This window comes from Myxine glutinosa, chromosome 2 (genome assembly GCF_964187855.1).
Source record: "Myxine glutinosa chromosome 2, kmMyxGlut1.1, whole genome shotgun sequence".
Classification (NCBI taxonomy): Eukaryota; Metazoa; Chordata; class Myxini; order Myxiniformes; family Myxinidae; genus Myxine; species Myxine glutinosa.
In genome coordinates, this window is record NC_136262.1 from 7,457,255 (window position 1) to 7,472,623 (window position 15,369).

The 15,369-nt window shown below is 42.7% G+C and overlaps 1 protein-coding gene across 1 annotated transcript in view; it reads right to left on the bottom strand.

Annotated features, from left to right (window-relative positions):
- The window catches only part of LOC137422075 (solute carrier family 12 member 2-like), a 222,851-nt gene that overhangs the window by 72,840 nt on the left and 134,642 nt on the right, over nt 1-15,369 (bottom strand). Inside the window, exons 15-17 of the mRNA XM_078772946.1 lie at nt 8,897-8,996; nt 8,556-8,667; nt 2,043-2,153 (exon numbers count right to left, since the gene is read on the bottom strand). Coding sequence (XP_078629072.1) covers nt 2,043-2,153; nt 8,556-8,667; nt 8,897-8,996 — 323 coding nt within the window. The remainder of the gene's footprint in view (nt 1-2,042; nt 2,154-8,555; nt 8,668-8,896; nt 8,997-15,369) is intronic.

Sequence of the window (15,369 nt, forward strand, 5' to 3'; positions counted from 1 at the left end):
ATTTTTCATCTGAAAAATCATCACTTTTCATCCTGTTGACCCGAGCTTTGATCAAGATTGTAAATTTTAATCTTCATGAAATGGACAATTTGCTGTATCATTGGAAAACTTTTTTTGGAGGGGGGGGCAGATTTTGCAAGTATCGTGCTATGCATGACGTCTTCTTGTGTGTTTGTTTGTTTGTGAGTGTGATGACTTGAAAACGCTTTCAGCTATCTTTGTCAAACTTTACCAGAGGGTTCCGAAGACCAAAGGTAAGGCTTTCAATGTTTTTTACTATATAGGTCATCGGTTAAGATCAATGGTCAAGGTTCTCTCGTTTGTCTGGTCGATATCTCAGCCATCCTTTGAGTGAGGAAGCTGAAATTTGGGAACAATAGTGAACAAGTGCTTTGGCAAAAACAGCATTTTTTATTTTTTGATTAGTCAATTAATTGATTAATTATTTAATTATTATCAATTTATTAAGTACGAATTTCTTTTCTTTCTCATCTGTGAAATATCTCTGGCACAAGTATATATACATATATATATATATATATATATATATATATATATATATATATATATATATATATATACACACATATATATTGTTACGTTTGTCGGGGGTAGGCAATACCTTAGTCCATGTAGAATTGCATAGGTAGTGTGCTCCGACTGTCATGAAGGAGAAACCCTCATGCATCATAAGTATGGATCCAGTAGTCCGTATGTCGTGGAAGAGCGTATCTTCATTCCCATCATGAGGGGTGGGGTTATGTTAATTAGCTAGGGATTAATGGTAAATCCCCTGTATGTAATGGCCTCTGTTATCTTTCCTCTGTTCCTTATGACACATGCAGCACACACACCTAGCCAGGAAATCGCACATGAACCACACTAAATAAAAAGCGACCAGAAACCAGGACATTGAGCACTACCGTTGATAACACTGACTTGGTGAGCACACAAGCACAGGCAGGGCCATGAGGCCATGCCCCGAAGGGCAGTGATTGGTCCGGGATTGATTGGCATAAAGACTGCTAAGATGGCACTCGCTGATAGGAGCGGACACGGAGACGTCGTACGATGACGTCAGAGCCCCGAGTATAAAAGAACTCTCTTCCCTCTTGGCTTTTCCTCACGCTTGATTTCCACGCTTATTCTTTGTTTCTCGAGTCCTGGCTTTGACGACGAATGGTCTTTTCCTGACATCGCACTTCTTCGTCTTCTCGTGGCTGGCTCTGATCTTCTGGCTTTGGCAGTGAACAGTCATGATTTGATATCTCGCTCTGCTTCGGGAGTTCACGGCGACTGGTCGGAGTTCATAGCTCTCTTGCGCTGGGAGACGTGATGAGACGGCGAGTGGACGAGCGCGGCCTGCTCGCTTTGGGCTCGGCAGCTGGAAGAGCGAGCTGCACGCCAAAGTCGCTCCCGCGCACAGACTTTGCGCCAACGGGTGCATTTTCGCTCACAAGGACGCGGGAACTGGGACGATTCCTGACGAGGTTCATGAGCTGATTAGAGCGAAGTGCCACACAAACACATATTTTTTTTCACAGTTATATTTTCCTATGTCTGTATTCGGATCCATGTAGGGGAGCTCCAATTAGGAATTTAGTCTTATTTGCATTCTTTGTTACCGACATTTTCTTTAATAAAGCCGGGATTTTTGTACATTTCAACCTTGTGTCGGCTTGGAATTAATTTATCCAGGTGCGAAGAAGTCGGGTGGAAGCCTTTCAGGTAAGTTCATCATCCTCTTTTCCCTCGCATGTAACGAATACCGTCACTTTTGGATTGAACGCCTTGGAGTAAAGTTCGTTTGGTCACCCGTGTCGCCCTGCGGTGTTCACTACAGGGTAGTCACACGACAATATATACACGTTATTTTGTTGAGCATAGTGAACCATTCTTCATTTCCAATTACGCACCATACCATCAGTCACAGGGCCTTCGGATGTATACAGAATGCTGAACATATAACCATATTCAGAGGGCCTTCGGATGTATACAGCCGCCCACTCTCTATTGTGTTGTCATGTAATGTCGAGGCGTACCTGTAGCAGATGCTGCACACCAGTGCGCAAACTCGGTGCACATACAGGTGTGTAGAATGCCTTGCTTAGCACCGTCTGCATCTCTGCATGCCTCAAATAACATGCACGGCCCTATAAAGATATGATGGTTAGAAATTATACTTGAACCCTTAACTTTGGTCCAGTGTCTCACGTTTAACCTCCATCCAAGTTTAAATGTAAAAAAAATCGTCTCAATCATTAACTGTTTGCTCTCATAAATTAATCTCTGTTTTACATCATACAATCCCGATCCATTCTGTTAACATGGTGCTGTGGGTTTTAATTGTATACATTTCATCTTCATTATAAACGAATATTTGTGATGGTACTTGAGGCAAATGGAACCCCAGGTTAACATCACCTCACTAAATATTTTTCAGTAATGATGTTATAAGTGTCCTGTCCGGTCAGTCATGTGGGAAACTCTATATAATAACACGCTTATTATCCCCACGCTTTTTTAAAAAAAGGGGAGATATTGTAATCGGCTCTGTCTGTCTGTTCATCCCTCCATCCATCACGTGACCTCCTACTAAACGACAGTGCAGAAATTCACCAAACTTGGTGATGATGATCACCACATGGTACGAAGGTGAAAGAGCGCTGTCATTTTTGGCCCCGCCTCCTGGTGAAGGGTCATAATGTCAAATACCGAAACATGCAATTATGAACACGTTTTAAACTTTTTAAATGAAACTTTTGATATGTTTTGGATATGTAACGATTTTTCTTGGATTTGACCCCCAATTCATGCTACAGGGGATGGGGACTTCGGGTCATAAACCCATTTCATTTTAAAGGTCTTTGTCCGAGGAGTTCCGGTTGTATATTATTGTTCCCATATTGTATATTATTGTTCCCATTAAGATTGACCTTTTATGTTTTTTTATAATTTACATTACTTAACTGCTATTTTTACAAAAGAATCACGAGATGATGGAATCTCACGATATTGTGATTTAAATATATATTTTAATTCATTGCTAACATTGTCCTTAATGGATGGGAATGGGAATGTTAAGAACGGGAAGAAATGGAGAAGAGATTGGGAATTTAACATTGTTCCATCATTCATTCCTTTTAACATTGTTCTTAACGAACGGGAACTGGAACAATGCAGACATGACGAATGGGGATATATTTCTTTTCAATTAAAAAGAAATTTTTTTTCCATATTTGCGAATAGAAATGAAATAGAACAAAAATATACAAAGTAATACTTCCAGAACTTGAAGAACTCACAAGGATACAATCAAATAATAACATATGGAGAAGCAAATATGGAGGCAGATTCAGAGGCAAAGGCTTGTATTGATATGTCTACAGAATAACAATACAAATAACAAACTATGTTAGACCAAAAATACCAAATAGTAAAGAATGAAGGAAAAAATGGTAAAGAATACTGTGAATACCAATAACAAACAGACAAAAATAATGAAATAACAATAAGGCAAAGGCTTGCAAGAATGAATAAAAAATTAATGAGTGAGAAAGAAACTATTTCAATAATACGAGATTAAATTTCGTTTGTTAGCAAACTTAAACCGACCCACAGACACTGTGTCTTCACTGCTCCATTTATACTCCGAGCGTAAATCGGTGCGCTACGCACGCCTCACCACACGTCGTTTCAGAGGGGTAGGCATCTTTGACCATGTCTGCTTTCTCAAGGAGTGAGGGATGGCAGGAATGGTGGGTGGGGGTTAGTGGTGGTGATGGTGGATTGGGGATCGTGGGGGAAAGTGGGGCAATGGTGGAGGGGGGATGGGTGGATTGTGATGGGGGGACGGTGGGGGAGAGTGGCCAAAATTGGGTCTTCAGGGACTTTTGGGTCTTCAGGGTATTTTGGATCTTTGGGGTCTTTTGGGTCTTCAGGGTCTTCAGTGTCGTTTGGGCCTTCAGGGTATTTTGGGTATGTGGTGTCTTTTGGGTCTTTTGGGTCCTCTGGGTCTTTGGGGTATTTTGGTTCTTCGGAGTCTTTAAGGGTCTTTTGGATCTTCAGGGTGTTTTGGGTCTTCAGGGTATTATGGGTCTTTAGGGTCTTTGGGTCTTTTGGTTCCTCTGGGTCTTTAAGGGTCTTTGTGGTATTTTAGTTCTTCGGAGTCTTGAAGCGTCTTTTGGATCTTTGGGGTGTTTTGGGTCTTCAGGGTATTTTGGGTCTTTAAGAGTCTTTGGGGTATTTTGGATCTTCAAGGTATTTAAGGTTCTTTGGGGTCCTTTGGTCTTTGGGGTATTTATGCGTCTTTTCGGTATTTTGGGTCATCGGGGTCTTTAAGGATCTTCAGGGTCTTTTCGGTATTTTGGGCCTTTGGGGTCTTTTGGGTATTTTGTGTCTTTAAGGGTCTTTGGGGTCTTCAGTGTGTTTAGGGGTATTTTCGGTCCTCAGGGTGTTTTGGGTCTTCAGGGTGTTTTGGGTCTTTGGGGGTGTTTTGGGTCTTCGGGTCTTCAGGGTATTTTAGGTCTTCATGGTGTTTGGGTCTTCAGAGTCTTTTGGGTCTTTGGGGCCATTTGGGTCTTCAGGGTCTTTTGGGTCTTTGGGGCCACTTGGGTCTTCAGGGTCTTTTGGATCCTCTGGGCCTTTAAGGGTATTTTGGGTCTTCAGGGTCTTGAAGGGTCTTTGGGGTCTGCAGGGTGTTTTGGGTGTTTGGGGTGTTTTGGGTATTTGGGGTATTTTGGGTCTTCAGGGTCTTTTGGATCTTTAGGGTCTTTTGGTTCTTCATAGTCTTTAAGGGTCTTTTGGATCTTTGGGGTGTTTTGGGTCTTTGGGGTATTTTGGATCTTTAAGGGTCTTTGGGGTATTTTTGGTATTCAGGGTACTTAAGGGTCTTTTGGGTCTTCAAGGGTCTTTTCGGTATTTGTGGTATTTTGGGTCTTCTGGGTCTTTAAGGGTCTTCTGGGTCTTTTTGCTTTTTTGGGCCTTTGGGGTCTTTTGGGTCTTCAGTGTCTTCAAGGGTCTTTTGGGTCTTCAGGGTCTTTGGAGTCTTCGGAGTCTTTTGGGTCTTCAGGGTCTTTGGAGTCTTTGGGGTCTTTTGGGTCTTTGGGGGGATCTTCAGGGGCTTTTGGGTATTAAGTGTCTTTTGGTTCATCTGGGTCTTTAAGGGTCTTTGTGGTATTTTGGTTATAGAGGGTATTTAAGGGTATTTTGGGTCTTCATGGTCTTTAAGGGTCTTTGGGACCATTTGGGTCTTCAGGGTCTTTTGGATCCTCTGAGCCTTTAAGGGTATTTGGGGTCTTTGGGGTTTTTTGAGTCTTTGGGGTTTTTTCTGTCTTCGGGGTCTTTTGGGTCTTATGGTTCCTCTGAGTCTTTTTTTTTTTTTTGGTATACAAGATCGAGGCTCGTGTAAGAGCTAACATTAATCACATAAAAACAAACTAACACATAAAACATATGATGAAGGGCGCGGGAGACAACATGGGGAGGGAGAGGGAAGCACACAAGTACAACAATAGAGAACACGGACATCGGAAGATCTGTGGGAGGGAAAGGGCTTGGGGGGAGCGGGCATGGGAAGGCGGGGAGGGGGGTGGGAGAGGTTAAAAAAACACATCGACACTGCTAGGACTTCCAGGAAAGAAGTCGGTATTTTTTAAAAAGTGGATCTGGGGTGAATTAACAGGGGTAGAAAAGATCAAGGTTTTGGATGGGGGAAGATAAGAGATGGTGGTGAACAGCTGTTTTAAAGACCTGGAGGGAGGAGTGGGATTGAAGAGAGTGAGGGAGTCTGTTCCAGAGACGGGAGAAAAGAGGAATGAAAGAGTGAAGGTGAGCAGAGAGTCTTGATTTTGGCAGTTTCACGATAAGACGGTTGCTGGCAGATCTTCCTTGGCACACCTGAGCTCCTCACCACATACAAGGCTTTCATCCGCAGCTTCATGGAATACTGCTCTCCCCTCAGGGCCGGTGCTCCTGCCTCACACCTAGCTCGTCTTCACGCTGTTGAAACCAAAGCTTTCAGAATCATTGGAATCTCCCGCGGTGAAGCTGATTCTGAGGGCCTTTCACTCACTCACCGCAAGCAGGTTGGTGGTCTTTCTGTCTTCTACCGACTCCTCTCCGGCCTTGCTCCCCCAGCTCTCTCTGTGCTCTGTCCCCCAAATATTCCTACAGGACACACAAGGTCTGCCAGCAACCCTCTTATGGTGAAACTGCCAAAATCAAGACTCTCTGCTCACCTTCACTCTTTCATTCCTCTTTTCTCCCGTCTCTGGAACAAACTCCCCCACTCTCTTCAATCCCACTCCTCCCTCCAGGTCTTTAAAACAGCTGTTCACCACCATCTCTTATCTTCCCCCATCCAAAACCTTGATCTTTTCTACCCCCGTTAATACACTCCAAATCCACCTTTTTCAATCTCCGACTTCTTTCCTGAAATTCCTAGTAGTGTCAATTTGTTTTATATCGTGTACCCATTCCCTCCCCCACACCCCCTCTTCTCCTCCAGCCCTCTCCCTCCCACAGATCTCCCGATGCCCCTGTTCTCTACTGTTGTGCTTGTGTGCTTCCCTCTCTCTCCCCCCATTTTGTCTCCCGCTGCCTTTATTATGTTTTATGTGTCCGTTTATGTTTTTTGTGCTTTATGTGCTAATGTGTGTTTAATGTGCTAGCTCTTACACGAGTCTCGATATTGTACACAAAAAATAAATGTATATATATATATATATATATATTAATAATTACAGCTTTTTACAACTGTAAATTGTTGACTATTAGTAAGGTAGTCTCTAATACATTCAAGAGCACAACCTCTAACACCATAAAAATCAAGTTTGGAAAGAAGGATATTGTGATCAGTTGTATCAAAGGCTTTGGACAAATCAATGAAAACACCAGCGGTAGGCCTATACAATCTTTCAGAGAGCGAGAGGAAATCAGAAGTGAAATCTGTCAAATGAATAAGAGCCATATCTGGAGAGTGCTTACTATGAAAGCCAAACTGGTGATCAAAATAATATTACATTTAGAGACAAATTTGGTTAGACGGTTATAAACAAACCTCTCCAAAATTAAAACAAAACACAGAACAACAGATATTGGTCTATAATTGTGAATAGTTTGATGGATCATTACTTTAAAAATAGCAGTAACTTTAGCAACCTTCAGAATCGAAGGAACAGAACCAGTAAGAAAAGTTTAATTGAATATATGAGCTAAGGCGTGAAAAATAAAAGATATGATGGACTTTAGCACAGAAGAATGAATTTAACCATAGCCACAACTGGTGGGACTCGTAAGCTTCCTGCCAATCTCAATTATTTCGAAACAATTTGGCGGTACAAGAAAAAGAAAAAAAATGTGTTGGAGTTGAACAAATAGTACCTGATGATGCGCGATGTTGGTAAAATAAGAGTTAAAGGAATCAGCAATATCTCTCGGATTGGAGTAAACCTCCTGTCCATCAGAGAAATTTTCCGGAATATCCGCTTTATCACCTTTACCAATTTTTTTTATTAATTTCATGCCAAATATTTTTCATGTTATTTTTATTCATATTAAACTTAATGATGTAATAATTTTTTTTGGCAAGTCGGATAGTTGCGGTTAATAGATTACGGTAACTCTTATTATAATGCCGCACATTATTGTACACCGCTCCTTTCCTATTCCGTCTCCAGGTGCTACATGTCGTCATCGTCGGGCACCGAAGGGGGCCCGGCAATGATGCGCGCTGAAAGGGAGTATTCAGTTTTCACTCCGGTTTCTTTCTTGTTTGTCCGAGCGATATCTCAGGCACCTTTTGCGCAAGGACACTAATATTTGGACATGACAGTGACCGAGTGATGTGGCTATTAAGGATATTTTTGATTTATTGATTAATCAATTAATCGATTAATCATTTAATTATTCGATTAATGACTCCATTAATTAATTTTATAAAAAATTACAGATTCAAATGAAACGGTGGTGGTTTAGATATACTATGAGCCAATTGATTAATAATTTAATTATTTTACCATTATTATTTATTTATTTTCGTTATTAATCACTTATTTATTTTCTTTCTCATCTGAGCAATATCTCAGGCACCTTTTGAGCGAGGAAGCTGATATTCGGACATGACAGTGACCAAGTGATGTGGCTATAAATGATATTTTTGATTTATTGATTAATCAATTAATTGATTAATTCTTTATGGATTAGTCGATTAATCAATTAATTATTTAACTTTTTCGATTAATGACTTATTTGATTAGTTTTCAAAAGGTTACAGCTTCAGATGAAACACTGGTGGTTTAGGTATGCTATAAGCCAATTGATTAAGAAATTATTTTACAACCATTGTTTATTGATTTTAATCATGCAATTATTCAATGAATTATTGTACACCTCTCCCTCCCAATACAGTCTCTATGCGCTGAATGGCGCATAGAGAATATCTATGTTCATAGATAACATATCGCATAAACATATAATATCGTATAAACGCATATCTATGTTCTTCATTCTTTCACAAATTCATTCATCCTTGTTCTGCACTGTCCCCTCATTACCTTGATGACATGGCCACACACCATGAGGCCCATATTATGTGTGAAGGTCAAGGAAAGTTCAACAAGGGCAGGTCTCGTGCGGGGGTCACCGGTGAGCACCAAACACTGAGGACTGGTGAAAACATTAAATATATTAATAATAAGTCTATTTCCTGAAAATATCAGACAGTCTGAAACTTAAAAGGTCTATAGCTTGGTGAATATCAGACAATGAAACTTAAAAGGTCTAGAGCTGGGTGGGTGGCTGCACACTTAGAAAGAAAACGGTAGTGGATACCAAGAAGCACAAGACACCATGAAGAAGAGATTGTAACAATGGACGTGCCGAAGCTCCGTCTCACCGGAAGTTCTTGACATGATCAGGTACACTCGCCAGCCGCAAGGTGCCCTGTAGGGCCTGTAAGTAGGTCAATGCCTGTGTGGAGGAGCCCCAGTTAACATCTGTGAAGGGTGAAGTAAATTACATTCGAGAGAAACACAAAGACATTTAAAATCTCAAAACCCACCTTAATACCTCCTCCTCCTACAGTGACACTTTTTTGTCTATTAAGTCGAGGCTTGTGTAAGAGCTATCACATAGAACCACCTTTGGAGGCCATTTTTCCCCGCAGCGCAGGGGTTGGCCTTTTTCGGGCACCATGGTCCCCTTTTTGAAGCAATGTTTTATGACCGGATGCCCTTCCTGCCGCCAACCCTGTTAGTCGCCTCTTGCAACACACAGGGAATTACCAGTGAGCTGGTACTCAATTTGCCGACCTCGGAAGGATGACAGGCTGAGTCAACCCCCCAGTGTTAATTCAGCGATCGACCGGGATTCAAACCCAGGACCCTAGGATCCCAAGCCGGCACGCTAACCGCTAAGCCGACACCAGGACTAAGAGAGCTAACACATAGAACATGTAATAAAGGGAGCAGGGGACAAGAGGGGGAGAGAGAGGGAAGTACAACATCAGGATGGAACAGGGCTATCGGGAGATCTGTGGAAGGGGGAGGGCTGGGGAATAGTATATGGGATAAATAAGATGGACACTACAATGACTTTCAGGGGGGAAAAACAGGGAATTTGAAGGAGGTGGATTTGGGGGGGATTAACGGGGATAGAAAAGATCAAGGCTTTGGATGGGGGAAAATATGAGATGGAGGTGAACAACTGTTTTTAAAACCTGAAGGGAGGAGTGGGATTGAAGAGAGTGAGGGAGTTTGCTCCAGAGGTGGGGAAAAAAGAGGAATGAAAGAGTGAAGGTGAGCAGTGAGGCTTGATTTAAGATGTTTCACCAGATGGGGGTTGCTGGCAGACATTGAGTCCATTGCAGAAATATTGGGGTAACAGGGCACCGACAGAGCAGGGGGATCTAGGCCATAGAGGAGTTGGTATAAGACAGAAAGACCACCAAACTGCCTGTGGTGAGAGAGTGAAAGATCCATTGACTCAGCCTCATCGCGGAAGATAGCAATGATCGTAAAGGCCTTGGTTTCCACAGGGAGAATCTGAGCTAGGTGTGAGGCAGGAGCACCAGCCCAGAGTGAAGAGCAATCCTCCATCAAGGTGCGGATGAAGGCTTTGTATGTGGTGAGAAGCTCAGTAGTACCAAGCAAGGAAGGACTTCGCACGACGGAGGATGCCCAGTCGGCAACTGGCTTTGGAGGCCAGCTTGCAAATGTGGTTTTGCCAGGAAAGATCATGGCAGATAGGGAGATCCAAAAGGTTGAGTGACAGAACTTATTCAAGAGGATTGTTGACAAAATAGATGGGAGGGTTTTCCAAACGGCATTTTCGGAAAGAGATTAGAGAGGCGGTCCACCAGGATTTGGAGAAGGGAGACAGGTTTGAGAGTTCAGTCTTGAGAGTAGAGAGATAGTGCTTCCTGGCTCTCCTGAGGGTAGACACACACTTGTTCTGAGCTTTGTGAAAAGAACTGAGATTGCCTTCCGTTGGATTTGCCTTCCAAGAGGCGAAGGCAAGTTGCTTCAGGGAAACTGCCTCACCACAAGATTCAGTGTACCATGGATGGGAGGAAGGTTATGACAACTGAAGATGAGATGGGATAAATCTGTGCATGAAAGAGTAATTTACTTTGGAAGAATTCCCAGGAAGAGTTTATGTTAGAGGCAGTAGACATGGGAGACCAGTCCAGATGATTGATGGCTGCTTGAAGACCGTGCCAGTTGGCCTGAGTGAAATGCCAGACTCGTCAACGCTGAGGAGGCTCTCTGAGAATGGCCAGAGAGATGTCCACTTTAACAAGCACATGATCAGATGAGCCGATTGGAGCAGAAGAAGAGCAGCAGACATTTTCAGGGAAGTTAGTCATAACCAAGTCCAGAAGAGAAGATGCTCCATTGACTGAGATCCGGGTTGGGAAGTTGACAGATTGTGTCAGTCCCAATGAGTTGCAGAAGTCCTTTGCCATTTGCCTTGAATCCCAACGAGGTGCCATGACTGGTGCGAGAGGTACCCACACCCAGCAAGCTGGCATGATGACTATTGAAGTCGCCACATATGGGGAAGAGAGAGTTGGGATGAGTGGATAGAAGTTGGTCCATGTTGTCAGACAGCGAGATGTAAATGGAGTCATCACTGTTTGGAGGACGGTACAGAACACATATGAACAGAAGGTGGGAGTGGAGGGGAAGCTGTAGCCAGAGGTACTCCTGGGGGTGAGGTGGAGAGAGGGCAGTGCAGGGAGAGTGGGGAAGAGAGTTTTTGATAAGGAATGCAACTCTGCCGCCAGGATAAGGCCCGGGTCTATCATACGCGAGGAGGGAGTAACCAGGTAGAGATATTAAGGAGTCAGCAGAGATGTCTTGACAGAGGTAGGTTTCTCATAAGCCGATTAAGTCTGGTTTGTGAGTTGATCTGTCAGATTTGTATGGAGAGATCTGTCAGATTAGAGCAAATGGTCCCGGATGTTTCGGGTCCACACCATTAAGGAAGAAGAAGGGGAGGAGTTTTAAGAGAGGGGAGGGGAAGGGTAAGATGAGGGAAGAGAGGCGGAGTTAGGGGGAGCTGTTGACATTGTGTCGGAGATTGCAGAATGGCTGGGAGAGGGGGCAGGATGAAGGGAAGGTTGAAAGGCTAGGTAGTGATGGGATGAGACACAGTGAGGAGTAAGTAATATGAGAGGGTGCAGAGGGAAGTAGAGGATTTGAGAAGTGGAGGAGGAGGAGGAATGAGTCGGGAGAAGAGAGGGTGGAGAAAGGAGGCAGCTTTGTGGATGTTAGCGGAGGACTTTGAAAAGGGGAGATGAGGTGAGAGATTTGAAGGGGAATGTCGAAGGGGGAGATTTGAGGCAGAAAGGTGTAGGGCATGGGTTCCCAATCAGTGGGCCACAGCACGTTTTCCAGGTGGGCCACAGAGACTGCCCAATATTTGCCCAAATAATATAATCTTTTCACACACAAGGCCTAAAACAAGAGTTCAATTCTGTGTGTGTTGGTGGTGGCCAGTGGTAGCCACCCACTATTCCCTGCATATTTTTTTAGTTTTGTTTTTTTATATTGTTCCTTTTTTTTTTTCCAGAAACCCTTCTGAAATGACAAAATGAGGATATGATGAGCAATACATAAAGTTTGGATTCACATCCTTACATGATCATGGAGAATTAAAGGGACAATGCGTCCTGTGCCAGAAAGTTCTCGGAAATCAATCTTTGCGGCCATCGAAGTTGAAGCTCCATTTGGAGAAGATTCATCCACATCATCAACATAAGGAGGTGGACTTCTTCAAGCGAATGGAAGAGAACGTGAAGCGCCAGCGCTTGGATCAAAGTGGAACATTATTTCAGCAAAACAAGCGTCTTATGGAGGAGGCTTCTTATGCCGTCAGCCTCCTCAGTGCACAACAGAAGAAACCTCACACAGTCGGAGAGACTCTGATCAAGCCATGTGCTCTGAAGATGGCTAGGATTCTGCTTGGAGAAGAAGCTGAAAAAAGTTCAACAAAACATCTCTGTCAAATAATACGGTTCAAAGGAGGATTGCTGACTTGTCTAGCGACATAAAAGAACAGGTGATCGCTGAAATACGCTGCATTTGGATTGTTCTCAATTCAGTTGGATGAATCCACAAAAGTTTCATCCTGTTCCCAGCTTCTTGCCTTCGTTCGGTATGTGAAGGGTGATTCCATCGAGGAATCATTCTTATTCTGCCGTTCTCTCGAAATAAATACCAGAGCTGTGGATGTGATGGAAAAAGTAACAGAGTTATTTGACCATGAGGAACTGAACTGGTCAGTGGTGGAGTGTGTGGAGTGTGCACCGATGGCGCCCCAGCTATGCTCGGAGCAAAAGTGGCTTCCAAACGCTTGTTCGAAATCTATCTCCAGGCATCATTTCTGTTCATTGTCTGATTCATCGGCAAGCTCTTGCTTCAAAAACCCTTCCATCTCATCTTCAGGATGTTCTTGAACAAGTCATCAAAATTGTGAACTACGTGAAAAGCAGTGCTTTGAATTCCGACTGTTCAAGCAATTGTGCACAGAGATGGATTCAGAGCATAAGAACCTGCTCTACTACGCCAAGGTGCGTTGTCTTTCAAAAGGAAATGTTGTGGCACGAGTGTTTGAACTCCGAGAAGAGATGCAGAGTTTCCTACAGATGCAAGAAAAGCACAAACTTGAAGCTTCCTTCCATGAAAAGCTGTGGGTCTTTCGCCTCGCATACCTTGTGGATATTTTTGATCAACTGAACAGACTGAATCTAGAGCTGCAAGGAAAGGGAACAACTATCATTCAATTCATTGACACTCTCAGTGCATTTATACAGAAGCTTGAAAACTGGAAACGAAAGGCTGAGGAAGGGAACTTTACCATGTTCGAATCTCTTTCAGAAGTCACAATTAATGTGCCGTTGGATCCTGGCGTTGCAAAGGATGTTGTGACACACCTCAGCTGTCTCCGAGAAGAATTTCTGCAGTACTTTCCAGAAATTGAGAGCAGGACTGGCGCTCATGAGGAATCCTTTTCTTGTTAAAGTCAGTGACGTCCAGGATGACCTGCAAGATGAACTGATTGAATTTCAAAATGATTCTGGATGCAGAGATGTCTTTGAAGTTACCTCTATCTCTGAGTTTTGACCAAAAATGATGGGAAGCTACCCCAACATTGCAAAGGAATGCCTTCGGAAACTCCTGCCCTTTGCAACAACTTATCTTTGTGAATCAGGCTTCTCAACGTTGGTGCAGCTGAAGACAAAGGCTCGGAACCACCTTCAATGTGAGGCAGATCTTAGATGTGCGCTTTCTACAACAGAACCTCGGATTTGGAAACTGGTGCAAGAAAATTCAGGAGAACATCTCATTAAAGTCGCTTTAGGTTAAACTGGTTTGAGTTTTTTTTTCAATTGACAGATACTGCAATGTTTTGTGTTACAGCCCACAAGCAAAGCACCCTGGAGATGAGTTTTCAAATATTTTTTATTTTCCTGGTTATTATTGCAATGTGTTAATAGTTTCATTTCTTAATTTAAAATAAATATTTGTTATTTTTATGGAAAAGCCTTGAAGTCTGAAGTTTTCATTTGCCTTTTCAATTGATTTTCTTGATGTTCTGTTCTAAAAATTTCTGGCAAGACCTTTTGTCCCAAATAAATTTGCTTTATTTCACTCGCATTAATTCATTTCACAAAGAAATCGTTCAAATGAGAAATATTGTTCCATTAAATACTCGGTCTCAATTGAATTAAGTTGTGGTTCATATTGACATTTCTTTGGTTTCAAAAAATTGCTATGATCCCCACTGGGCCATGACATGTCAAAAGCCAGTTGGGGCACATAGCGAAAAAAGTTGGGAACCACTGGTGTAGGGGGAAGCTTGTGGGTGGGGGGAATTGGCAAGACAACGGAGGGTTTGGAAAGGAAGAAGCTTGAACGGGGAGGTTTGGAGTGGGGGGTTCGACGGGAGGGGTAGAGGGAAGGTAGTGATGGAATGGGGGTAGCATTGAGTAGAGGGGGGCGACATTTAGTGGGACGCTGGTAAGGGATAGGGTTAATAGGATAGGGGAAAGTAGAAGTAGAGGAGGAAACAGACAAGGAAAGGTTTCACACTGAAGATGGACAAAAGGAATGATTGATGGAATATGAACATCTATTGCAAACTGGGGTTTTTGAGATTTTAAAGTCTGAGATACATTTGAAAACTTCAGAGGAGGTGTGATATAAAGGTGAGTTAAGATATTGGAAAAGGAAGAGCTGTAAGAGTTGTAATTTTTAGACGGAATATTTGAAAGAACGATTTTAAAACAACCTTTTGAAAAGGAAGAAGAGGAGTGAATTATAATACAATAGAGAATTCAACATGGGAGAAAGAGAAAGTTTAAACATTTTAAAATCACCATTCAGACGACCTGGGTATTCATCAAAACAGGGATAGGGAGGTTGGGAGGGTGAAGTTGTAAGACAGAGGATCCAAAAGGAAAAGAGCACAATACAACCAGATCAACAAGCCAGGTGGAGCGTAGCTCGGAGGATTTGTGCAGGTGTATATAAGCAGGTGTTCGTAAGGTAGGAGGACTACCGTACTTTTTTTTTGAAGGTGAAGTAAAAGAAAAAGGTTGAAGAAAAATTGCTATATGGTGAATACTTTCACGATCAAATTGGGAATGGAAGTATGAAACAGGAGGAGGAGAGGAAGAGGAGAGGAGGAGGAGGAGGAGGAGGAGGAGGAGGAGGAGGTCGCATGGTCGTTGGAGGTGTACTTGTTTTTTTCTTTATATTTAAAGACTAAATGGAGGGAATAATTTGGAGGCAATGAAGGAGTGGTAAAGGGGTTGTGGTGGAAAAAAAGACTGAAAGTAATCGAAAGAAAAGAACATAAAAA